This window comes from Oncorhynchus keta, chromosome 30, assembly GCF_023373465.1.
Source record: "Oncorhynchus keta strain PuntledgeMale-10-30-2019 chromosome 30, Oket_V2, whole genome shotgun sequence".
NCBI lineage: Eukaryota > Metazoa > Chordata > Actinopteri > Salmoniformes > Salmonidae > Oncorhynchus > Oncorhynchus keta.
This window is the reverse complement of record NC_068450.1, coordinates 22,613,154-22,640,484: the sequence shown is the minus strand read 5'-3', so window position 1 is coordinate 22,640,484 and position 27,331 is coordinate 22,613,154. Positions and strand designations below refer to the sequence as shown.

The 27,331-nt window shown below is 50.0% G+C and overlaps 1 protein-coding gene across 5 annotated transcripts in view; it reads left to right on the top strand.

Annotated features, from left to right (window-relative positions):
• The window catches only part of LOC118363302 (storkhead-box protein 2-like), a 100,013-nt gene that overhangs the window by 68,338 nt on the left and 4,344 nt on the right, over positions 1 to 27,331 (top strand). For 4 of the 5 annotated variants that reach the window (XM_035744018.2, XM_035744015.2, XM_052488039.1 and 1 more), the window contains 2 exons: positions 10,645 to 10,797; positions 24,075 to 26,409. In XM_035744018.2, coding sequence (XP_035599911.1) covers positions 10,665 to 10,797; positions 24,075 to 26,409 — 2,468 coding nt within the window. In that variant the 5' untranslated portion in view covers positions 10,645 to 10,664. Of the gene's footprint in view, positions 1 to 2,072; positions 2,213 to 10,644; positions 10,798 to 24,074; positions 26,410 to 27,331 lie in introns of those variants that run through there. The other variant, XM_035744017.2, reaches the window with a different exon arrangement.

Below are 27,331 nucleotides of genomic sequence, written 5' to 3'. Positions count from 1 at the left end.
GCGGGAGCAAAGAGAGGGGGAGGGAGGGTGGGAGCAGAGAGAGGGGGAGGGAGGGCGGGAGCAGAGAGGGGAGGGAGGGCGGGAGAAGAGAGAGGGGGAGGGAGGGCGGGAGCAAAGAGAGGGGGGAGGGAGGGCGGGAGCAGAGAGAGGGGAGGGAGGGCGGGAGCAAAGAGAGGGGGAGGGAGGGCGGGAGCAGAGAGGGTGGGGAGGGAGGGTGGGAGCAGAGAGAGGGGGAGGGAGGGAGCAGAGAGAGGGGGAGGGAGGACGGGAGCAAAGAGAGGGGGAGGGCAGGAGCAGAGAGGGGGGAGCAGAGAGAGGGGGAGAAGGGAGGGAGCACAGAGAGACAGAGAAGGGAGGGAGCACAGAGAGACAGAGAAGGGAGGGAGCACAGAGAGACAGAGAAGGGAGGGAGCACAGAGAGACAGAGAAGGGAGGGGGCACAGAGAGACAGAAGGGAGGGGGCACAGAGAGACAGAAGGGAGGGAGCACAGAGAGACAGGAGGGAGGGAGCACAGAGAAGGGAGGGAGCACAGAGAAGGGAGGGAGCACAGAGAGACAGAGAAGGGAGGGAGCACAGAGAGACAGAGAAGGGAGGGAGCACAGAGAGACAGAGAAGGGAGGGAGCACAGAGAGACAGAGAAGGGAGGGAGCACAGAGAGACAGCGAAGGAGGGAGCACAGAGAGACAGCGAAGGAGGGAGCACAGAGACAGAAGGGAGGGAGCACAGAGAGACAGAGAAGGGAGGGAGCACAGAGAGACAGAAGGGAGGGAGCACAGAGAGACAGAAGGGAGGGAGCACAGAGACAGAAGGGAGGGAGCACAGAGAGACAGAAGGGAGGGAGCACAGAGAAGGGAGGGAGCACAGAGAAGGGAGGGAGCACAGAGAAGGGAGGGAGCACAGAGAAGGGAGGGAGCACAGAGAGACAGAGACGGAGGGAGCACAGAGAGACAGAGAAGGAGGGAGCACAGAGAGACAGAGAAGGATGGAGCACAGAGAGACAGAAGGGAGGGAGCACAGAGAGACAGAGAAGGAGGGAGCACAGAGAGACAGAAGGGAGGGAGCACAGAGAGACAGAAGGGAGGGAGCACAGAGAGACAGAGAAGGGAGGGAGCACAGAGAGACAGAAGGGAGGGAGCACAGAGACAGAAGGGAGGGAGCACAGAGACAGAAGGGAGGGAGCACAGAGAGACAGAAGGGAGGGAGCACAGAGAGACAGAAGGGAGGGAGCACAGAGAGACAGAAGGGAGGGAGCACAGAGACAGAAGGGAGGGAGCACAGAGACAGAAGGGAGGGAGCACAGAGAAGGGAGGGAGCACAGAGAAGGGAGGGAGCACAGAGAAGGGAGGGAGCACAGAGAAGGGAGGGAGCACAGAGAGACAGAGAAGGGAGGGAGCACAGAGAAGGGAGGGAGCACAGAGAAGGGAGGGAGCACAGAGAGACAGAGAAGGAGGGAGCACAGAGAGACAGAAGGGAGGGAGCACAGAGAGACAGCGACGGGAGGGAGCACAGAGAGACAGAGAAGGAGGGAGCACAGAGACAGATAGGGATGGAGCACAGAGAGACAGCGAATGGAGGGAGCACAGAGAGACAGAGAAGGAGGGAGCACAGAGACAGATAGGGAGGGAGCACAGAGAGGGAGGGAGCACAGAGAGACATATAGGGAGGGAGCACAGAGAGGGAGGGAGCACAGAGAGACAGAGAAGGAGGGAGCACAGAGAGACAAGAGGGAGGGAGCACAGAGAGACATATAGGGAGGGAGCACAGAGAGGGAGGGAGCACAGAGAGACAGAGAAGGAGGGAGCACAGAGAGACAAGAGGGAGGGAGCACAGAGAGACAGATAGGGAGGGAGCACAGAGAGGGAGGGAGCACAGAGAGACAGATAGGGAGGGAGCACAGAGAGGGAGGGAGCACAGAGAGACAGATAGGGAGGGAGCACAGAGAGACAGATAGGGAGGGAGCACAGAGAGACAGAGAAGGAGGGAGCACAGAGAGACAAAGAGGGAGGGAGCACAGAGAGAGGGAGGGAGGGAAAAAGCAGAGTGCATACTGAAGCAAGACGTGATTGGTCACACCCCCTTGTCTTTGTGTGGAGTGGAGCATGCTGGGTAAGGCCCTTGAGTGAATGCTCATTGAGTCTGAAGGCTGCAGCTAAAAGAGCTGCCTCTGAATCTGTTTGGATTAAAGTGGAGGAGTCAACGGAATCAGCCAAGGTACTGCCCATCTCATTCCTCTTTCTCTCCACCTCTCTCTCTCACCCTCTCTACCGTTTTTCCTGCTTTAGATTGTGTAGCATAGCTTTGCCGGAATGAATCACAAAAGAAGGGGGTGGGGTTAAGCAGGAGGTGCGTGGACAAAGGACACTGGCTGGCTGTGTGAATTGTTTACTACCACTGCAGCAGGCAGGCAGGCAGGCAGGCAGGCATGAGAGAGAGAGAGAGAGAGTTACCACTCTCCTCTGTCTCTCCCAGAGGACAGCTTCCATGTTAATGGAGGGAAGAACAGCTCTGTAGAAAACCAGCTCTGCTCTAACAGATACACAATCAAGTACTGTAGTTCAATAATTGTAACAATGTATGTTAACACTATTCTGTCCTTACAGTGGTAGAATACAAGCAATCTCTCAGATAGTTCACAACTAAAATGGTTTCACTGATACTAGCTGAGCTAATTTCTTGAAATAAAATACTGTACCAATGGCAAAGCCCAGGGTCGCTGGCATATTGTAATGCTCCACTTTATGCTGTCGGTCTTTCACTCTCTTTCTAAGCAGGCGTCTCAAGGCTTTCTCTCTTTTCTCTGGATTGTCACGCTCCATTTGTACCCAGCTCGTCTTTCATAAAGGCATGCTCTTCCATTTAATACGTGTGGAGTTGGTGTGTGTGTGTGTTGGGGGATGGGGTTAGTAGGTTCACTCTATGGTCTCCCTCTTCATGGAAGGAGGGCTGCACATTTGTTGGCTGAATCTGTTCCCACTAGGTCTTTGCAGCTGTGATTTCTCTCTCTCTTCCCCTCCCAATCGCTCCCTCTCTTTCACTCCTCTCCTCTCTCCTGAAACAACCCCCTTTTATCTGTGCTCGCTGTGACACTGCAGCAGGGAGACAGGCAGTCGGGGAGGGAGGGAGACAGGCAGACAGACAGGCACGGAGACAGGCAGTCAGGGAGGGAGGGAGACAGGCTGGAGGCAGGCACGGAGACAGGCAGTCAGGGAGGGAGGGAGACAGGCAGACAGACAGGCACGGAGACAGGCAGTCAGGGAGGGAGGGAGACAGGCAGACAGACAGGCACGGAGACAGGCAGTCAGGGAGGGAGGGAGACAGGCTGCAGGCAGGCACAGAGACAGGCAGTCAGGGAGGGAGGGAGACAGGTTGCAGGCAGGCACGGAGCCAGGCAGTCAGGGAGGGAGGGAGCCAGGCAGTCAGGGAGGGAGGGAGACAGGCAGTCAGGGAGGGAGGGAGACAGGCTGTAGGCAGGCAGCAGGGGAGATGTGACAGCCTCTAGTTGATTTCTTCAGCCATCCTCTCTCTCTCTCTCTGTATTTCTCAATCTGTATTTCTCTCTCTCTCAATACATATGGGTATATGGGAATGAGGTCAATTCCTCCACTCCCCATCAGAGGCTCAGCAAGATCAACTCAGAATATCACATTGTCACATGCTTCGTAAACACAGGTGCAGACTAAAAGTGAAACGCTTTCTTACGAATCCTTTTCCAACAATGCAGAGTGAAGATGAAGATAAGAAATAAAATGCCAAATTTAAGTAATGACATGAGAAATAAATACAGTGAATAACAATAACAAGTAAAAGTAACATGGCTATATACAGGAAGTACCAGGTAGTAACATGGCTATATACAGGAAGTACCAGGTAGTAACATGGCTATATACAGGAAGTACCAGGTAGTAACATGGCTATATACAGGAAGTTCCAGGTAGTAACATGGCTATATACAGGAAGTACCAGGTAGTAACATGGCTATATACAGGAAGTACCAGGTAGTAACATGGCTATATACAGGAAGTACCAGGTAGTAACATGGCTATATACAGGAAGTACCAGGTAGTAACATGGCTATATACAGGAAGTACCAGGTAGTAACATGGCTATATACAGGAAGTACCAGGTAGTAACATGGCTATATACAGGAAATACCAGGTAGTAACATGGCTATATATAGGAAGTACCAGGTAGTAACATGGCTATATACAGGAGTATTAGGTAGTAACATGGCTATATACATGAAATACCAGGTAGTAACATGGCTATATATAGGAAGTACCAGGTAATAACATGGCTATATACAGGAAGTACCAGGTAGTAACATGGCTATATACAGGAAATACCAGGTAGTAACATGGCTATATATAGGAAGTACCAGGTAGTAACATGACTATATACAGGAGTATTAGGTAGTAACATGGCTATATACAGGAAATACCAGGTAGTAACATGGCTATATACAGGAAGTACCAGGTAATAACATGGCTATATACAGGAAGTACCAGGTAGTAACATGGCTATATACAGGAAATACCAGGTAGTAACATGGCTATATATAGGAAGTACCAGGTAGTAACATGGCTATATACAGGAAGTACCAGGTAGTAACATGACTATATACAGTGAGTACCAGGTAATAACATGGCTATATACAGGAAGTACCAGGTAGTAACATGGCTATATACAGGAAGTACCAGGTAGTAACATGGCTATATACAGGAAGTACCAGGTAGTAACATGGCTATATACAGGAAGTACCAGGTAGTAACATGGCTATATACAGGAAGTACCAGGTAATAACATGGCTATATACAGGAAGTACCAGGTAGTAACATGGCTATATACAGGAAGTACCAGGTAATAACATGGCTATATACAGGAAGTACCAGGTAATAACATGGCTATATACAGGAAGTACCAGGTAATAACATGGCTATATACAGGAAGTACCAGGTAATAACATGGCTATATACAGGAAGTACCAGGTAGTAACATGGCTATATACAGGAAGTACCAGGTAGTAACATGGCTATATACAGGAAGTACCAGGTAGTAACATGGCTATATACAGGAATTACCAGGTAATAACATGGCTATATACAGGTTTATATCCATTTCACTGTTTTACAAACAGGCGAAGCCTCAATACAGGATTAAGATTGAATCCTACTACACCGGCTCTGACACTCTTCAGATGTGGCAGGGCTAATACGGACTACAAAGAGAAGCACAGCTGCGAGCTGCCCAGTGACACGAGCCTACCAGACGAGCTAAATGACTTCTATGTGCGCTTCGAGGCAAGCAACACAGAAGCATGCATGAGAGCACCAACTGTTCCGGACGACTGTGTGATCACGCTTTCCGTAGCCAATGTGAGTAAGACCTTTAAACAGGTCAACATTCACAAGGCCGCAGGGCCAGATGGATTACCAGGACGTGTATTCCGAGCAAGCGCTGACCAACTGGCAAGTGTCTTCACTGACATTTTCAACCTGTCCCTGACTGAGTCTGTAATAGTCCCTGTGCCCAAGAACACCAAGGTTACCTGCCTAAATGACTACCGATCCGTAGCACTCACGCCCGTAGCCATGAAGTGCTTTGAAAGGCTGGTAATGGCTCACATCAACACCATAATCCCAGAAACCCTAGACCCACTCCAATTTGCATAACGCCCCAACAGATCCACAGATGATGCAATCCACACTGCCCTTTACCACCTGAACAAAAGGAACACCAATGTGAGAATGCTATTCATTGACTATAGCTCAGCGTTCAACACCATAGTGCTGTCAAAGCTCATCACTAAGCTAAGGACCCTGGGACTAAACACTTCCCTCTGCCACGCTGACCCTTAACACGGGGGATCCTCAGGGGTGCGTGCTCAGTCCCCTCCTGTATTCCCTGTTCACCCATGACTGCATGACCAAGCATGACTCCAACACCATCATTAAGTTTGTCGATGACACTGGTAGGCCTGATCACCGACAACGATGAGACAGCTTATAGGGAGGAGGTCAGGGACCTGGCAGTGATAAAGACAAAGGAGACAATCATGGACTACAGGAAAGGAGGGCCGAGCACGCCTCCATTCTCATCAATGGGGCTGTAGTGGAGTAGGTTGAGAGCTTCATGTTCCTTGGTGACATAACCAACAAACTATCATGGTCCAAGCACACCAAGACAGTCGTGAGAGGGCACGACAATGCCTATTCCCCCTCAGGAAACTGAAACGATTTGGCATGGGTCGTTAGATCCTCAAACATGTCTACAGCTGCACTTTCGAGAGCATCCTGACTCGTTGCTTTATCGCCTGGTATGGCAACAGCTCGGCCTCCGACCGCAAGGCGCTACAGAGGGACCTCTGTGCCAGGCGGTGTCAGAGGAAGGCCCTAAATATTGCCAAAGACCCCAGCCACCCCAGTCATAGACTGTTCTCTCTGGTACAGCACGGCATTAGGTACCGGAGCACCAAGTCTAGGTCCAAAAGGCCTAGACTTCTTAACAGCTTCTACCCCCAAGCCATAAGACTCCTGAACATCTAATCAAATGGCTACCCAGACTATTTGCATTGACCACCCGATTTTTACGCTGCTGTTACTCTCTGTTTATTATCTATGCATAGTCATTTTACCTCTACCTACGTATACATATTACCTCAATTACCTCTGTATTACTTATATTTAAAACATTTATATTTTTTACCTTTTATTTAGTAAATATATTCGTATGTTATTTTTCTTAACTGCATTGTTGATTAGGGCCTGTAGGGAAGCATTTCATTGTAAGGTCTACACTTGTTGTATTCGGTGCATTTGACAAACAACATTTGATTTGGTACAGATCAAGCCAGCGTCTTGGACTCACTGTGTTTAGCATCGTCACATACTGTTCAGGTTAATTGTCTAGCCTAGCTCCCTCTTCTTAGACTGGGGATTTGTTCCAAATGTCACCCTATTCCCTATATAGGTTACTATATAGGGGTTACTATATTTAATTTTACCTTTATTTAACCAGGCAAGTCAGTTAAGAACACATTCTTATTTTCAATGACGGCCTGGGAACAGTGGGTTAACTGCCTGTTCAGGGGCAGAACGACAGATTTGTACCTTGTCAGCTCAGGGGTTTGAACTCACAACCTTCCGGTTACTAGTCCAACGCTCTAACCACTAGGCTACGCTGCCGTCCCATATAGGGAATAGGGTGTCATTTCGGACGCTGCCTGGATACTAGTGGATTTCCACTCAAATTTTTGTCCTTACTTTGCCTTCTTAGTATTGTCCAGCAGGGCCTTCCCTTCTCTCTGCTGGCTCTCCACAGGCAGGGCCTTCCCTTCTCTCTGCTGGCTCTCCACAGGCAGGGCCTTCCCTTCTCTCTGCTGGCTCCCCACAGGCAGGGCCTTCCCTTCTCTCTGCTGGCTCCCCACAGGCAGGGCCTTCCCTTCTCTGTGCTGGCCCAACACAACTCTGCTGGCCTTCCTTTCTCTCTGCTGGCTCTCCACAGGCAGGGCCTTCCCTTCTCTCTGCTGGCCCCCCACAGGCAAGGCCTTCCCTTCTCTGTGCTGGCCCAACACAACTCTGCTGGCCTTCCCTTCTCTCTGCTGGCTCCCCACAGGTAGGGCCTTCCCTTCTCTGTGCTGGCCCCCCACAGGCAGGGCCTTCCCTTCTCTCTGCTGGCCCCCCACAGGCAGGGCCTTCCCTTCTCTCTGCTGGCCCCCCACAGGTAGGGCCTTCCCTTCTCTGTGCTGGCTCCCCACAGGCAGGGCCTTCCCTTCTCTGTGCTGGCTCCCCACAGGCAGGGCCTTCCCTTCTCTGTGCTGCCCCCCCACAGGCAGGGCCTTCCCTTCTCTCTGCTGGCTCCCCACAGGTAGGGCCTTCCCTTCTCTCTGCTGGCCCCCACAGGTAGGGCCTTCCCTTCTCTGTGCTGGCTCCCCACAGGTAGGGCCTTCCCTTCTCTGTGCTGGCTCCCCACAGGCAGGGCCTTCCCTTCTCTGTGCTGGCTCCCCACAGGCAGGGCCTTCCCTTCTCTGTGCTGCCCCCCACAGGCAGGGCCTTCCCTTCTCTCTGCTGGCCCCCCACAGGCAGGGCCTTCCCTTCTCTCTGCTGGCCCCCCACAGGCAGGGCCTTCCCTTCTCTCTGCTGGCCCCCCACAGGTAGGGCCTTCCCTTCTCTGTGCTGGCTCCCCACAGGCAGGGCCTTCCCTTCTCTGTGCTGCCCCCCCACAGGCAGGGCCTTCCCTTCTCTCTGCTGGCTCCCCACAGGTAGGGCCTTCCCTTCTCTCTGCTGGCCCCCCACAGGCAGGGCCTTCCCTTCTCTCTGCTGGCCCCCCACAGGCAGGGCCTTCCCTTCTCTCTGCTGGCCCAACACAACTCTGCTGGCCTTCCCTTCTCCCTGCTGGCCCAACACAAATCTGCTGGCCCAACACAACTCTGCTGGCCTTCCCTTCTCCCTGCTGGCCCTTCACAACTCTGCTGGCCCAACACAACTCTGCTGGCCTTCCCTTCTCTCTGCTGGCCCAACACAACTCTGCTGGCTCCCCACAGGCAGGGCCTTCCCTTCTCTCTGCTGGCCCCCCACAGGCAGGGCCTTCCCTTCTCTCTGCTGGCCCCCCACAGGCAGTGTCAAGGAAAGGAGTGATGGGAGGGAGCCAGGACCTACTACTGCTCACTTATTACCCTCCTGACCTTTCTGAACCAGCCTCCCCCTCACCCCAGAACCAGACAAAGCCAGCAGCCTCCCCCTCCCCCTCACCCCAGAACCAGACAAAGCCAGCAGCCTCACCCAACCTCACCCCAGAACCAGACAAAGCCAGCAGCCTCACCCAACCTCACCACAGAACTAGACAAAGCCAGCAGCCTCACCCAATCTCACCCCAGAACCAGACAAAGCCAGCAGCCTCACCCAACCTCACCCCAGAACCAGACAAAGCCAGCAGCCTCACCCCAGAACCAGACAAAGCCAGCAGCCTCACCCAACCTCACCCCAGAACTAGACAAAGCCAGCAGCCTCACCCAACCTCACCCCAGAACCAGACAAAGCCAGCAGCCTCACCCAATCTCACCCCAGAACCAGACAAAGCCAGCAGCCTCACCCAACCTCACCCCAGAACCAGACAAAGCCAGCAGACTCACCCAACCTCACCCCAGAACTAGACAAAGCCAGCAGCCCCCTCATCCAACCTCACCCCAGAACTAGACAAAGCTCGCAGCCTCCCCTCATCGCCCTCACCCCAGAACCAGACAAAGCCAGCAGCCTCACCCTCACCCAACCTCACCCCAAAACTAGACAAAACCCACAGCCTCCCCCTCGCCGCACTCACCCCAGAACCAGACAAAACCAGCAGCCTCACCCAATCTCACCCCAGAACTAGACAAAGCCAGCAGCCTCACCCAATCTCACCCCAGAACCAGACAAAGCCAGCAGCCTCACCCAACCTCACCCCAGAACCAGACAAAGCCAGCAGCCTCACCCAACCTCACCCCAGAACCAGACAAAGCCAGCAGCCCCCTCACCCAACCTCACTCCAGAACTAGACAAAGCCAGCAGCCCCCCTCACCCAACCTCACTCCAGAACTAGACAAAGCCAGCAGCCCCCCTCACCCAACCTCACTCCAGAACTAGACAAAGCCAGCAGCCCCCCTCACCCAACCTCACCCCAGAACTAGACAAAGCCAGCAGCCTCACCCAACCTCACTCCAGAACTAGACAAAGCCAGCAGCCCCCCCCTCACCCAACCTCACCCCAGAACTAGACAAAGCTCGCAGCCTCCCCCTCGCCGCCCTCACCCCAGAACCAGACAAAGCCAGCAGCCTCACTCAACCTCACCCCAAAACCCACAGCCTCCCCTCGCCGCCCTCATCCCAGAACCAGACAAAGCCAGCAGCCTCCCCCTCACCCAACCTCACCCCAAAAACTAGACAAAACCAGAAGCCTCCCCCAATATTCCCCATTAGTGATGGGGGTGGATTTATACACAATATTACTTTTTATTATTTTATATTGATACTGACTTTAAGTATTGGTTCTTTAAAAAACGTAATGTTAGGTAGTGCTAGTCAGCTGTACCTGCGCCAAAACCGGTATTTCTCATTTTATGGCTTGTTCTCCGTCTTCTCTCTAAATGGGGACCCGACATGTTTTCAGGACTTGTATTTCTTTATTTTTATTTTGGTTTCTCATTTTGTCATGGGTCTCTTTTGCCCCTCTGCAGCGACATAGTCCAATGGTAAAAAAGTAAGCAATAAATGTCAATATTGAATGTCACGGTGAGGTCCCTGGTAATTCCCGGCCTTATAATCCCTATATAGCGTAATAGCTTTGACCAGGGCACATTTGAAACTTGACCATTTTACTTTTCTTTTTCTATTGGAGCTGTTCCATCGACATTTTCAGTGAACTCAATGTTTTGTGATATTTACATGGAACTGTGTGTTTGACCTTTGATCTGGTACTGTAGTTTGACCACCCCTCTGAGCCTGGTTCCTCTCTAGGTTCCATCCTTCTAGGGAATCCTAGTCACTGAGCTTCTACCTCTGCTTGCTCTCTGGGGTCAAGGCTCGGTAACTGGAAAGCACTTTGACAACTGCTGATATAAAAATGTGATTGATTGATTGTGTGACCTCTGTGCTTCCTTCCCTCCTCTCTCAGGTGATGTGTCTCCCATCAGTATGTCTCCCATCAGCCAGTCACAGTTCATCCCTCTGGGGGAGGTGCTGTGCCTGGCCATTTCGGCCATGAACTCAGCCCGCAAGCCTGTCACCCAGGAAGCCCTAACAGAACACCTGGCAACATGTTTCCCAGGTAAAAACAATACAACGTCAGTGTCTATATGTTACAGCGAACACCAGAAATGTTTATTCTGCTAAGTTCTCAACCACCCCAGGTAGCACACATAAAGGCAATGCTGCACCGCTGTAAACCTAACCCCTGCAGCTGTGTGTGTCATTAAAGCCAGGAGCGTTTCCTGACCACTGGAAAAACTCTGGGTCATTTAGTGCTCTGTCTGAATTCATTTCCTCACATTTTACTGTCACCATATGGAGCCTACTAAATGGAGCAGCTCTTCCTCAGCCAGAGACATCTTTATGTAACCTGAGAGGAGTTATATTGCCAGCATATACAAATTAAAACAAATCTCACACAACTGTGGATATTAAATCATGGGTGTAGGGGCTGATGAGAAGTTGAGAGGCTGTGTGACGAGGGATACATCGTTCTACAGCTGACAGTACACGTGGAAACTTAATCAGGAGTTTGGCCTGTTTTTACCTCACCATTGTAAAATGCTAACGATTATTATAATCATGGAAAACTAGCTCGGAGAAGAGCTTAGTGAGATGAAGTTCACAACAATCAGTGTTGTATTGTGAAGTGTCATTTTTATAACGGGTTAGCCTATAGTTTTCCATTACACTTGCGATAATACTGCCATTTCTCATGAAATAGCTAGTAAAGCAGTTAAATAGTTGATAACTATTGGCACCTAAATAAAATGGAATACAGTCCGGTATAAGGCCTATCTGGTTATTTCAGCTAAAAATACTTGAAAATATGTTTTCTGTTCTCATTCAAACGAGGCTAAATCACGCTGTAGTAGCATGTACAGTTCTATAACAAATATTGATCTGCTTTTTCCCTTAGTTAGCCTGTATGTCTATTACACAGACACAAGTGCTGGGGGTCAAATGAATGCGCTCCATGCAAGCAAGGGTATTCACTCCTCAATCTGTGTCCCAAATGGCACCCTATTCCCTACAGTATATAGTGCACTACTTTACACCATGGTTCATAGGACCCATAGGGTTCATAGGGCCCATAGGGTTCACAGGGTTCATAGAACCCACAGGGTTCATAGGGTCCACAGGGTTCATAGGGCCCACATGGTTCATAGGGCCCACATGGTTCATAGGGCCCACGGGGTTCATAGGGCCCACAGTGTTTATAGGGCCCACGGGGTTCATAGGGCCCATGGGGTTCATAGTAGTGTGTGCTGGGGGCCTCCCGAGTGGTGCAGAGGTCTAAGGCTCTGCACCGCAGTGCTAGATGCTTCACTACAGATCTGGGTTCGATCCCGGGCTGTGTCGCAGTCGGCCGCGACCGGGAGACCCATAAGGTGGCGCACAATTGACCCAGCGTCGTCCGAGTTTGGCCGGCTGGGATGTCCTTGTCCCATCGCACTCTAGCGACTCCTTGTGGGGGGCCAGTTGTACGGTGCTTCCTCCGACACATTGGTGCGGCTGGCTTCCGGGTTAAGTGAGCAGTGTGTCAAGAAGCAGTGCGGCTTGGCAGGGTCGTGTTTCGGAGGACTCTTGTCTCTCGACTTTCGCCTCTCCCGAGTTCGTACGGGAGTTGCAGCGATGGGACAAGACTGTAACTACCAATTGGATATCATGAAGTTGGGAGTAAAAATACAAATAGTGTGTACTAAATAGGAAATAGGGTTCAATTTGCGACGTACCCTCAGTCTGCTCCAGAAGATATTATGGAAAGGTCATTGGGGAAGGTTGTTACAGATGGGGACGAGCCTACTTGGACAGAACTGTGACTGTTTAATGCCGGGCCTGGTTCAACCGGGCCCACCTCTCTATGTATCACTGGAAACTAAAGCATGTGATGCACGCTGAGGTAATTGAATTGCCTGCACTTAATTGTTGCACATGACTGCATCTCTGGGCAGATATGAAGTGCAAACAGTGGATGTGTAGGACTGAAGCTTTAAGCAGGAGGCTCCCCTAGTCTCTTGGTATGCTGTTTTGTATACACTGATGGACCTAAACATGATCCACGCCAGCTTGACACTGGAACAACAAAGGTCATGCTGACATATTTAGTGGGGCTGCCCATTCAGCAGATCTTCCACCAATGGCGTGATGGCATATTGTGTTTATTTATTCTATATATTACATTCTGCAACGTTCAGAATATTGGATCCCGTGCTGAATAAGCCTCTAGCCCATCTGCCTCCTCCTTGACCATCCAATCATGCCCCTCTCCCCTCCCTTCACTAGTCCCCACCTCTGTGCTGAGTAAGTACCTTGTGTTCCAGTACCCTGCGCCCCCCCGACACAGTTCTCTCTCTCTCTCTCTCTCTCTCTCTCTCTCTCTCTCTCTCTCTCTCTCTCTCTCTCTCTCTCTCTCTCTCTCTCTCTCTCTCTCTCTCTCTCTCATGCTCTCTCTCTCTCATGCTCTCTCTCTCTCATGCTCTCTCTCTCTCATGTTCTCTCTCTCTCTCTTTCTCTCTTCTCTCCCCCCCGCTGGAAGGTCAGAGCCAGTGCTGGAAGGATTAAAATGAGGAGGAGCTAATCTAGTTAGCTGTTAACTCAGTCTCAGTCCTCCCTCTGTCTGTCTCTTTCTCTGTCTTTTCTCTCTTGCACGGTTTTTATTTTATTTAGCCATTATGGCCCCTCCCTCCAACCCGCTTTATGGCCCATCCCTCCAACCCGCTTTATGGCCCATCCCTCCAACCCGCTTTATGGCCTATCCCTCCAACCCGCTTTATGGCCTATCCCTCCAACCCGCTTTATGGCCCCTCCCCCAACCCGCTTTATGGCCCCTCCCCCAACCCGCTTTATGGCCCATCCCTCCAACCCGCTTTATGGCCCATCCCTCCAACCCGCTTTATGGCCCATCCCTCCAACCCTCTTTATGGCCCATCCCTCCAACCCGCTTTATGGCCTATCCCTCCAACCCTCTTTATGGCCCATCCCTCCAACCCTCTTTATGGCCTATCCCTCCAACCCGCTTTATGGCCCATCCCTCCAACCCTCTTTATGGCCTATCCCTCCAACCCTCTTTATGGCCTATCCCTCCAACCCGCTTTATGGCCTATCCCTCCAACCCTCTTTATGGCCTATCCCTCCAACCCTCTTTATGGCCTATCCCTCCAACCCGCTTTATGGCCCATCCCTCCAACCCTCTTTATGGCCCATCCCTCCAACCCTCTTTATGGCCTATCCCTCCAACCCGCTTTATGGCCCATCCCTCCAACCCTCTTTATGGCCTATCCCTCCAACCCGCTTTATGGCCTATCCCTCCAACCCTCTTTATGGCCCATCCCTCCAACCCGCTTTATGGCCTATCCCTCCAACCCTCTTTATGGCCTATCCTCCAACCCTCTTTATGGCCTATCCTCCAACCCGCTTTATGGCCCATCCCTCCAACCCGCTTTATGGCCTATCCCTCCAACCCGCTTTATGGCCTATCCCTCCAACCCTCTTTATGGCCTATCCCTCCAACCCGCTTTATGGCCTATCCCTCCAACCCGCTTTATGGCCTATCCCTCCAACCCTCTTTATGGCCTATCCCTCCAACCCGCTTTATGGCCTATCCCTCCAACCCGCTTTATGGCCTATCCCTCCAACCCGCTTTATGGCCTATCCCTCCAACCCGCTTTATGGCCTATCCCTCCAACCCGCTTTATGGCCTATCCCTCCAACCCGCTTTATGGCCCATCCCTCCTACCCTCTTTATGATTCAGTTTGGACCCTCAGCTCAGGTGTGTGCGTGACTGTGTGCTGGCATCCTAGACACAGAGGTACAAAGGTTTATGTAGGGGAGTTTAAGTACCGCTTCATAATGGCAAATGTCATGTTTTGTCAATGTCAAGCAGATATGGGTGGTGTCCTAAACAGCACCTTGTTCACTTCACAGTGTACTATTTTGAAATAGGGAAAAGAGTTGCCTTTTGAGATGCACCCTTATTCCTCCGTTACTACCCCTTCATTCAGACACTTGAGTCACAAGAGCAGGGCTTCCCTCCTATCTTCAGAGGAATAAGAGGAAGTTGCGTCACTTGGGTCTGCAACTAAACCCGTATGATGTAATGGCAGGCAACCTCAACCCCTAAGGCTGATCTGTCATACAGACATATGTGTAGGCGGGTAACGGTCTGTCTGCCTGCTTGCCAGTTTATCAATTTACACACTACAATATACAATAACCTGTCCCCTCAACTTACACACCACAAAACCTGTCCCCTCAACTGACACACCGCAAAACCTGTCCCCTCAACTGACACACCACAATAACATGTCCCCTCAACTGACACACCGCAAAACCTGTCCCCTCAACTGACACACCACAATAACATGTCCCTCAACTGACACACCACAATAACATGTCCCCTCAAGTTACACACCACAATAACCTGTCCCCTCAACTTACACACCACAAAACCTGTCCCCTCAACTGACACACCGCAAAACCTGTCCCTCAACTGACACACCGCAAAACCTGTCCCCTCAACTGACACACCACAAAACCTGTCCCCTCAACTGACACACCACAATAACATGTCCCCTCAAGTTACACACCACAATAACCTGTCCCCTCAACTTACACACCACAATAACCTGTCCCATCAAATTACACACCACAATAACCTGTCCCCTCAACTTACACCACAATAGCCTGTCCCCTCAACTTACACCACAATAGCCTGTCCCCTCAACTTACACCACAATAGCCTGTCCCCTCAACTTACACCACAATAGCCTGTCCCCTCAACTTACACACCACCATAACCTGTCCCCTCAATTTACACACCACCATAACCTGTCCCCACAACTTACACACCACAATAACCTGTCCCCTCAACTTACACACCACCATAACCTGTCCCCTCAACTTACACACCACCATAACCTGTCCCCTCAACTACCACACCACCATAGCCTGTCCCCTCAACTTACACCACCATAACCTGTCCCCTCAACTTACACCACAATAACCTGTCCCCTCAACTACCACACCACCATAACCTGTCCCCTCAACTACCACACCACCATAGCCTGTCCCCTCAACTACCACACCATCATAACCTGTCCCCACAACTTACACACCACAATAACCTGTCCCCTCAACTTACACACCACCATAACCTGTACCCTCAACTTACACACCACCATAACCTGTCCCTCAACTACCACACCATCATAACCTGTCCCCTCAACTTACACACCACCATAACCCGTCCCCTCAATTTACACCACCATAACCTGTCCCCTCAACTACCACACCACCATAACCGGTCCCCACAACTACCACACCACAATAGCCTGTCCCCTCAACTTACACACCATCATAACCTGTCCCCACAACTTACACACCACAATAACCTGTCCCCTCAACTTACACACCACCATAACCTGTACCCTCAACTTACACACCACCATAACCTGTACCCTCAACTTACACACCACCATAACCTGTCCCCTCAACTACCACACCACCATAACCTGTCCCCTCAACTTACACACCACCATAACCTGTACCCTCAACTTACACACCACAATAACCTGTCCCCTCAACTTACACACCACCATAACCTGTCCCCTCAACTTACACACCACCATAACCTGTCCCCTCAACTACCACACCACCATAACCTGTACCCTCAACTACCACACCACCATAACCTGTCCCCTCAACTACCACACCACCATAACCTGTACCCTCAACTTACACACCACCATAACCTGTCCCCTCAACTTACACACCACCATAACCTGTCCCCTCAACTTACACACCACCATAACCTGTCCCCTCAACTTACACACCACCATAACCTGTCCCCTCAACTACCACACCACCATAACCTGTCCCCTCAACTACCACACCACCATAACCTGTCCCCTCAACTACCACCCCACCATAGCCTGTCCCCTCAACTTACACCACCATAACCTGTCCCCTCAACTTACACCACCATAACCTGTCCCCTCAACTTACACACCACCATAACCTGTCCCCTCAACTACCACACCACCATAGCCTGTCCCTCAACTTACACCACCATAACCTGTCCCCACAACTACCACACCACCATAACCTGTCCCCACAACTACCACACCATCATAACCTGTCCCCACAACTTACACACCACCATAACCTGTACCCTCAACTACCACACCACCATAACCTGTCCCCACAACTACCACACCACCATAACCTGTCCCCACAACTACCACACCACCATAACCTGTCCCTCAACTACCACACCACCATAGCCTGTCCCCTCAACTTACACCACCATAACCTGTCCCCACAACTACCACACCACCATAACCTGTCCCCACAACTACCACACCACCATAACCTGTCCCCTCAACTACCACACCACCATAGCCTGTCCCTCAACTTACACCACCATAACCTGTCCCCACAACTACCACACCACCATAACCTGTCCCCACAACTACCACACCACCATAACCTGTCCCCTCAACTACCACACCACCATAGCCTGTCCCCTCAACTTACACCACCATAACCTGTCCCCACAACTACCACACCACCATAACCTGTCCCCACAACTACCACACCACCATAACCTGTCCCCACAACTTACACACCACCATAACCTGTCCCCACAACTACCACACCATCATAACCTGTCCCCACAACTACCACACCACCATAGCCTGTCCCCTCAACTTACACACCATAACCTGTACCCTCAACTTACACACCACCATAACCTGTCCCCTCAACTACCACACCACCATAGCCTGTCCCCTCAACTTACACCACCATAACCTGTCCCTCAACTACCACACCACCATAGCCTGTCCCCTCAACTTACACACCACCTTAACCTGTCCCTCAACTACCACACCACCATAGCCTGTCCCTCAACTTACACACCACCTTAACCTGTCCCCTCAACTTACACACCACCATAACCTGTCCCCTCAACTTACACCACCATAACCTGTCCCCTCAACTTACACACCATAACCTGTCCCCTCAACTTACACCACCATAACGTGTCCCCTCAACTTACACACCATAACCTGTCCCCTCAACTTACACCACCATAACCTGTCCCCTCAACTTACACACCACCATAACCTGTCCCCTCAACTTACACCACCATAACGTGTCCCCTCAACTTACACACCATAACCTGTCCCCTCAACTTACACCACCATAACGTGTCCCCTCAACTTACACACCATAACCTGTCCCTCAACTTACACCACCATAACCTGTCCCCTCAACTTACACACCACCATAACCGGTCCCCTCAACTTACACCACCATAACCTGTCCCCTCAACTTACACCACCATAACCTGTCCCTCAACTTACACACCACCATAACCTGTCCCCTCAATTTACACCACCATAACCTGTCCCCTCAACTTACACACCATAACCTGCCCCCTCAACTTACACCACCATAACCTGTCCCCTCAACTTACACCACCATAACCTGTCCCCTCAACTTACACACCATAACCTGCCCCCTCAACTTACACCACCATAACCTGCCCCTCAACTTACACCACCATAACCTGTCCCCTCAACTTACACCACCATAACCTGCCCCCTCAACTTACACCACCATAACCTGCCCCCTCAACTTACACCACCATAACCTGCCCCCTCAACTTACACCACCATAACCTGCCCCCTCAACTTACACCACCATAACCTGTCCCCACAACTACCACACCACCATAACCTGTCCCTCAACTACCACACCACCATAGCCTGTCCCCTCAACTTACACCACCATAACCTGTCCCCACAACTACCACACCACCATAACCTGTCCCCACAACTACCACACCACCATAACCTGTCCCTCAACTACCACACCACCATAGCCTGTCCCCTCAACTTACACCACCATAACCTGTCCCCACAACTACCACACCACCATAACCTGTCCCCACAACTACCACACCACCATAACCTGTCCCTCAACTACCACACCACCATAGCCTGTCCCCTCAACTTACACCACCATAACCTGTCCCCACAACTACCACACCACCATAACCTGTCCCCACAACTACCACACCACCATAACCTGTCCCCACAACTTACACACCACCATAACCTGTCCCCACAACTACCACACCATCATAACCTGTCCCCACAACTACCACACCACCATAGCCTGTCCCCTCAACTTACACCACAATAACCTGTCCCCTCAACTACCACACCACCATAACCTGTCCCCTCAACTACCACACCACCATAGCCTGTCCCCTCAACTTACACCACCATAACCTGTCCCCTCAACTTACACCACCATAACCGGTCCCCTCAACTTACACACCACCATAACCTGTCCCCTCAACTACCACACCACCATAGCCTGTCCCCACAACTTACACACCACAATAACCTGTCCCCTCAACTTACACACCACCATAACCCGTCCCCTCAATTTACACCACAATAGCCTGTCCCCTCAACTTACACACCATCATAACCTGTCCCCACAACTTACACCACCATAACGTGTCCCCTCAACTTACACACCATAACCTGTCCCCTCAACTTACACCACCATAACCTGTCCCCTCAACTTACACACCACCATAACCTGTCCCCTCAACTTACACCACCATAACGTGTCCCCTCAACTTACACACCATAACCTGTCCCCTCAACTTACACCACCATAACCTGTCCCCTCAACTTACACACCACCATAACCGGTCCCCTCAACTTACACCACCATAACCTGTCCCCTCAACTTACACCACCATAACCTGTCCCCTCAACTTACACACCACCATAACCTGTCCCCTCAATTTACACCACCATAACCTGTCCCCTCAACTTACACCACCATAACCTGCCCCCTCAACTTACACCACCATAACCTGTCCCCTCAACTTACACCACCATAACCTGTCCCCTCAACTTACACACCATAACCTGCCCCTCAACTTACACCACCATAACCTGCCCCCTCAACTTACACCACCATAACCTGTCCCCTCAACTTACACCACCATAACCTGCCCCTCAACTTACACCACCATAACCTGCCCCCTCAACTTACACCACCATAACCTGCCCCTCAACTTACACCACCATAACCTGCCCCCTCAACTTACACCACCATAACCTGTCCCCTCAACTTACACCACCATAACCTGTCCCCTCAACTTACACACCATAACCTGCCCCCTCAACTTACACCACCATAACCTGCCCCCTCAACTTACACCACCATAACCTGTCCCCTCAACTTACACCACCATAACCTGTCCCCTCAACTTACACCACCATAACCTGTCCCCTCAACTTACACACCACCATAACCTGTCCCCTCAACTTACACCACCATAACCTGTCCCCTCAATTTACACCACCATAACCTGTCCCCTCAACTTACACACCATAACCTGTCCCCTCAACTTACACCACCATAACCTGTCCCCTCAACTTACACACCACCATAACCGGTCCCCTCAACTACCACACCACCATAACCTGTCCCCTCAACTTCCACACCACCATAACCTGTCCCCTCAACTAGCCTTGGTTTCTCAAATGACTGCCGCGCCTGGTTCACCAACTACTTCGCAGACTGAGTTCAGTGTGTCAAATCGGAGGGCCTGTTGTTCGGACCTCTGGCAGTCTCTATGGGGGTGCCACAGGGTTCAATTCTTGGGCCGACTCTTTTCTCTGTATATATATATGATGTCGCTCTTGCTGCTGGTGATTCCCTGATCCACCTCTACGCAGACGACACCATTATGTATACATCTGGCCCTTAATCTGCTAAATTGTAATTACTTCGCAACTATGGCCTATTTATTGCCTACCTCCTCACGCCATTTGCACACACTGTTCATAGACTTTCTTTTTTTCTATTGTGTTATTGACTGTACGCTTGTTTATTCCATGTGTAACTTTGTGTTGTTGTTTGTGTCACACAGCTATGCTTTATCTTGGCCACGTCGCAGTTGTAAATGAGAACTTGTTCTCAACTGGCCCATCTGGTTAAATAAAGGTGAAATCAAATAAATAATTGAATAAATAATTAGACACAGTAGGTGCCTTTCCCTATCACATGCCAAGTATTGTAGTGAAGCTATTCTGTGTGTGTGCACATGTGTGTGTGTCAGAATGGGAGCAGGTTTTGTTGGTATGGGAAGAGTGTAGTCATGGTGGGGCGGTCTGCTGCGTGTGTGTCTGAGGTGGGTATGACCGCTCGCTGCCTCGCCTGCCTGTGTTTTGCTGCAGCCTCAGCCTGCATATGCGGCTGGCTGGCTGAGTGGCTGGCTGGCTGTCTGAATGGCTGGCTGAATGGCTGGTGGGATTGCATCACGCTGGCCAGGCTGAAAGGGCACCATGATGTAACTGTGAGTAATACTACCTCCAGTGAAGTGAAGCAGCTCAGCACTGGACTATACTGTACTATACTGTACTATACTATAACATACTGTACTATACTATACTGTACTATACTGTACTATACTGTTCTGTTCTATACTGTACTATACTGTACTGTACTATACTGTAATGTACTATACTATAACATACTGTAATGTACTATACTGTACTATACTATACTGTACTACACTATAACATACTGTACTATACTGTACTATACTATACTGTAATATACTGTACTATACTATACTGTACTATACTATACTGTTCTATACTATACTGTACTATACTGTACTATACTGTTCTATACTATACTGTACTATACTGTACTATACTATACTGTACTATACTATACTGTAATGTACTATACTATAACATACTGTACTGTACTATACTGTACTATACTGTTCTATACTATACTGTACTATACTGTACTATACTGTTCTGTTCTATATTGTACGATACAAAACTATACTATACTATATTGGACTATACTGTACTATACTGTTCTGTTCTATATTGTACGATACAAAACTATACTATAACATACTGTAATGTACTATACTATACTGTACTATACTATACTGTACAATACTATTCTGTTCTATATTGTACGATACAAAAATATACTATAACATACTGTACTATACTATAATGTACTATACTATACTGTACTATACTGTACTATACTGTACTATACTGTTCTGTTCTATATTGTACGATACAAAACTATACTATAACATACTGTAATGTACTATACTATACTATACTGTACTATATTGTTCTGTTCTATATTGTACGATACAAAAATATACTATAACATACTGTACTATACTGTAATGTACTATACTATACTGTACTATACTATACTGTACTATACTGTTCTGTTCTATATTGTACGATACAAAACTATACTATAACATACTGTAATGTACTATACTATACTGTACTATACTATACTGTACAATATTATTCTGTTCTATATTGTACGATACGAAACTATACTATAACATACTGTAATGTACTATACTATACTGTACTATACTATACTGTACTATACTGTTCTGTTCTATATTGTACGATACGAAACTATACTATAACATACTGTACTATACTGTAATGTACTATACTATACTGTGATGTGAATGACATGTGGATGGGGAGTTGCTACTGCTGCATTCTCTATGTGTGTCCCAAATGGCACCTTATTCAAATGTAGTGCACTATATAAGGAATAGGTTGCCATTTGGAACGTAGCCCGTGTCACCGACTGACTGGTTCCCAACAGGGCTGATCAGACAGTGAAGACATGTTTTGTATACCAATAACAAGTTATAACAACACGTAACAAGCTGTAACAAGCTACAAATCAAATCAAATTTGATTTGTCACATACACGTGTTTAGCAGATGTTATTGTGGGTGTAGCGAAATGCTGTAACAAGCTGTAACAACCTGTATAGTCAGATTACCATCAGACAGATCCACATCCGCCATATGGTTGATGTATTGAGGGAATGACAGTTTTTATGATCGATGGATTGGTTTATACAATCATAGCTCATCCGTAGAGGAGTAATGAACATTCAATGCTGTTATACAGTGGGGCAAACAAGTATTTAGTCCGCCACCAATTGTGCAAGTTCTCCCACTTAAAAAGATGAGAGAGGCCTGTAATTTTCATCATAGGTACACTTCAACTATGACAGACAAAATGAGGGAAAAAAATCCAGAAAATCACATTGTAGGATTTTTTAATGAATTTATTTGCAAATTATGGTGGAAAATAAGTATTTGGTCACCTACAAACAAGCAAGATTTCTGGCTCTCACAGACCTGTAACTTCTTCTTTAAGAGGCTCCTCTGTCCTCCACTTGTTATCAGTATAAAAGACACCTGTCCACAACCTCAAACAGTCACACTCCAAACTCCACTATGGCCAAGACCAAAGAGCTGTCAAAGGACACCAGAAACAAAATTGTAGACCTGCACCAGGCTGAGATGACTAAATCTGCAATAGGTAGGCAGCTTTGTTTGAAGAAATCAACTGTGGGAGCAATTATTAGGAAATGGAAGACATACAAGACCACTGATAATCTCCCTCGATCTGGGGCTCCACGCAAGATCTCACCCCGTGGTGTCAAAATGATCACAAGAACGGTGAGCAAAAATCCCAGAACCACACGGGGGGACCTAGTGAATGATCTGCAGAGAGCTGGGACCAAAGTAACAAAGCCTACCATCAGCAAGGGCAAAGATGAAACGTGATGAAACATGGCTGGGTCTTTCAGCATGACAATGATCCCAAACACACCGCCCGGGCAACGAAGGAGTGTCTTCATAAGAAGCATTTCAAGGTCCTGGAGTGGCCTAGCCAGTCTCCAGATCTCAACCCCATAGAAAATCTTTGAAGGGAGTTGAAAGTCCGTGTTGCCCAGCAACAGCCCCAAAACATCACTGCTCTAGAGGAGATCTGCATGGAGGAATGGGCCAAAATACCAGCAACAGTGTGTGAAAACCTTGTGAAGACTTACAGAAAACGTTTGACCTCCTGTCATTGCCAACAAAGGGTACATAACAAAGTATTGAGATAAACTTTTGTTATTGACCAAATACTTATTTTCCACCATAATTTGCAAATAAATTCATTAAAGATCCTACAATGTGATTTTCTGGATTTTTTTTTGTCTGTTATAGTTGAAGTGTACCTATGATGAAAATTACAGGCCTCTCTCATCTTTTGAAGTGGGAGAACTTGCACAATTGGTGTCTGACTAAATACTTTTTTGCCCCACTGTATATGATAATATCACTAATGATGCATACACCAGATGATATAGTGCACTTCACAGGCAATACGGTTCCATTTGGGACACATCCAGAATGTTATGTTTGACATTTCTGACATGTTCCTATCCGTGTCGTTGTCTAGGTGTGCCCACGCCGACGGCTGAGATTCTCCATCACACGCTGAGTATGCTGGTCCGGGAGAGGAAGATCTACCCCACACCAGAGGGCTACTTCATCGTCACGCCCCAGACCTACTTCATCACGCCCTCTCTCATCAGGACCAGCTCCAAATGGTACCACCTGGATGAGAGGATACCTGACCGCCAGCAACAACAACAACAGTGTACCTCCCCCCTCTCTGGAACCATCACCCCTTCCACTTCTGGCTGTGTCAGAGACAGGGCCCATCCTAAGAACCATGGAGACTCCTATAATAGTTACCGTGACGACCCCCCCAGCCACCACACGACCCTCACCAGGAAGTCCCCTAAGGAGCACCGAGAGGCCTACTCTCCCCACTCCCCTCACTCACCTCACTCCCCTCACACACCCACACAGACCCAGCCCCAGCCTACCTCCACGGAAAAGACCCGGAGCACCCTGAGCTTCCCCTTCAAGTCGGACACCCTGACCAAACACCGTGAGGGGGGCAGCAGCGGGGAGAAGCAGTCCAAGAAGTTTGGCCTCAAGCTGTTCCGGCTGAGCTTCAAGAAGGACAAGACCAAGCAGCTGACCACCTTCTCGGCCCAGTTCCCCCCGGAGGAGTGGCCTCTGCGGGACGAGGAGACGCCCACGGCCGTGCCGCGCGACGTGGAGATGGAGATCATCAGGCGGATCAACCCGGACCTGACGGTGGAAAATGTGGCGAGACACACGGCCGTGATGAAGAGGCTGGAGGAGGAGAGGGCTCAGAGGAGCAAAGCCAGCTCGTCAGCCCAGCACAGTGCACGCAGCAGGAGGAGCCGTGGACACCGCAAGCCCCAAGGTAAGCCGTCACGCTCCCACAGTAAGACCCGCGCCTCCCGGGGAGACCCCTCTGAGGGATCCAACCTGGACCTGGGGGCTGAGAGGGACTACCGGGCTTACAGCTCCTCCCTGGCGCGCTCGCCACGGGACACCTCCTTCTCCATGGAGCGCAGCCGTGCCCGACACCTGGCCCACAGCAACCCAAACATCATGGAGTCCCACCTGCCCATCACCCCGGAGTGGGACGTGTCGGGAGAGCTGGCCAAGAGGAGGACGGAGATGCCCTTCCCCGAGCCCTCACACGGGCCGTCCCACTCCAAGGTGCACCGCAGCCACAGCCACACGCAGGAGAGGAAGTCGCGCAACGAGCGCTCGGACAACAAGGCCAAAGAGCGGTCCCGCTCCATGGACAACTCCAAAGGGCCCCTAGGGGCCGGGCAGATTGGGCCCCCGGACTACTTTGAGCGCAGCCCTGATGAGAGGGACAGAGACAGGAGCCGCTACTACACCGATGATGGGACCTTGAGGGCCTCAGCCCAGGCCTCCCAGTACTCCCACTCGCGGGCCACGCCCCCTGCTGCTAAGTTAGCCTCTGACCCCTGTGGGCCCGACGGAGGGAGAACGCTTGAAAATAACAAAAGTAGAGACCGTTTACCTGCCTACGACAGCCAGAAGGCTTATTCTCCTAAACACATGGCTGATGACTATTTCCAGTGCAATGCATCCACTGAGGCGGTCCTCACTACCCCTAGCCCCTTAGGAAAACCCAATCACGATAACTTACCTAAGGTGAAGGTAGGCTGTTCATCCGACAGACAGACCCCTCATCCCCCAGAATACAAAGAGGACACTACAAAGGGACAGAACGGTGTTAGTTTGCCCATGCCCTGCCAGATGCCTGAGCCTTTGCCAAATGGCCGTTCAGTACAGCACCACAACACCAACTCTGGTAGCATGGACAGGAGGAAGGACATCTTCAGCAAAGACACTCTATTCAAACCTCCGCCCAACACGCTGCCCAGCGGATACGGGGACGGAAGCTACTCCAGGTCGAGCACATTGAGGAAGACCCCGGTCATGTCGTCGGCTGAGGTGCTGGACAGCCAGGAGCAGCCGGGCCCCCTGCTAGCTGTGCCCCGGCCCCCCTCCTCTGGCCCCTCAGGGATGGAGCAGGCTGGCTCGTGCCCGGCCGGGGAAGCCTCCTTCGACTACTACAACGTGTCTGATGATGACGAGCTGGAGGACGCCACCTCAGCCAAGCAGGCAGAGCAGGAGCCGAAGTCCCCTGAGGGCTGTGGTGGGGTCGGTGGGGGAGGGGGGGGTACCATGCAGTGGCTGCTGGAGCGGGAGAAGGAGAGGGACCTCCAGCGTAGGTTTGAGAGGAACCTGACCTTCCCCAACCCCAAGGAGAGTGACCACAACAACCAGAGCCAGCAGTCAGCCCACTCAGCCAGGCTGGACAGCATGGACAGCAGTAGTGTTACAGTGGACAGTGGATTTAACTCTCCACGGTAAGCCTCGTCGGGTGACAACAACACACTCACTCACACAGCCTCTCTGTTTGTGTGGTCGGTGGTCATGAGAGGGGATGGCTTCTTATTCTGTGAATAGACTAATGGTGGGATTATTGTTCTCACATGAGAACATAATGGACTGGTAATATTATTCCATATGGTGCTGTTGATTCTAGTGAATCTGAAGTACAACCTATCATGGTTATAGCCCTGTAGAAGAGACAGAATAGGAGTTTCCAATGTTCCCCAATTCCATAATTGCCTCTCATCCATGTGAACTTTTGCTTTTCTGTTTACAAAACAACATTTTTGCTCTGAGTGGATTTGGTTTGCTTTGTTTGTTTCTTTCTTTCTGATGTCTGTGCTTCCCTCAATGATTCACGTTCATTTGGACTGTGGTATTCTTCTGAGTGTCTTAGTGAATCACTTGAGCGTAAGCAGACATCTGTGTTTTTGTGGAGTTTTTTTTCCTCGTGATACATGGTGTCTGTCACTGAAATATGTCCATTACGGCAACTACGCACATGGCTTTACCTTCAGCCGACAAAATAGGACCTTTTTTGGTCCCATAAGCAACATACAGTCTGGAGGTTTTGGAGGATTTTGATATTCATCAGTGGTAGAGGGAGAAAGAGGGAGTCCCTCAGCTCAGGCCTTCCTCTGTCATGGTTCATCTGTCGGGTCACAACTGTCTCAGCTGACACACAGCTCTCTCTTCTCATAACAGAAAGGTTGAGCCTCTAAATCCTAAAAGCCATAACTATAAACAAAGACTTGTTCAAAATGTGATTAAGTCATTAGGGCAGGCCTGAATGTACTTTACCGCAAAGAACGGACCTCACCGTTTTTTAATGTACTTTCAAATTGTGTGAAGAATTGTATTCCGGCTGTTTTTAAAGACGATTGAACTGCGGTCTTA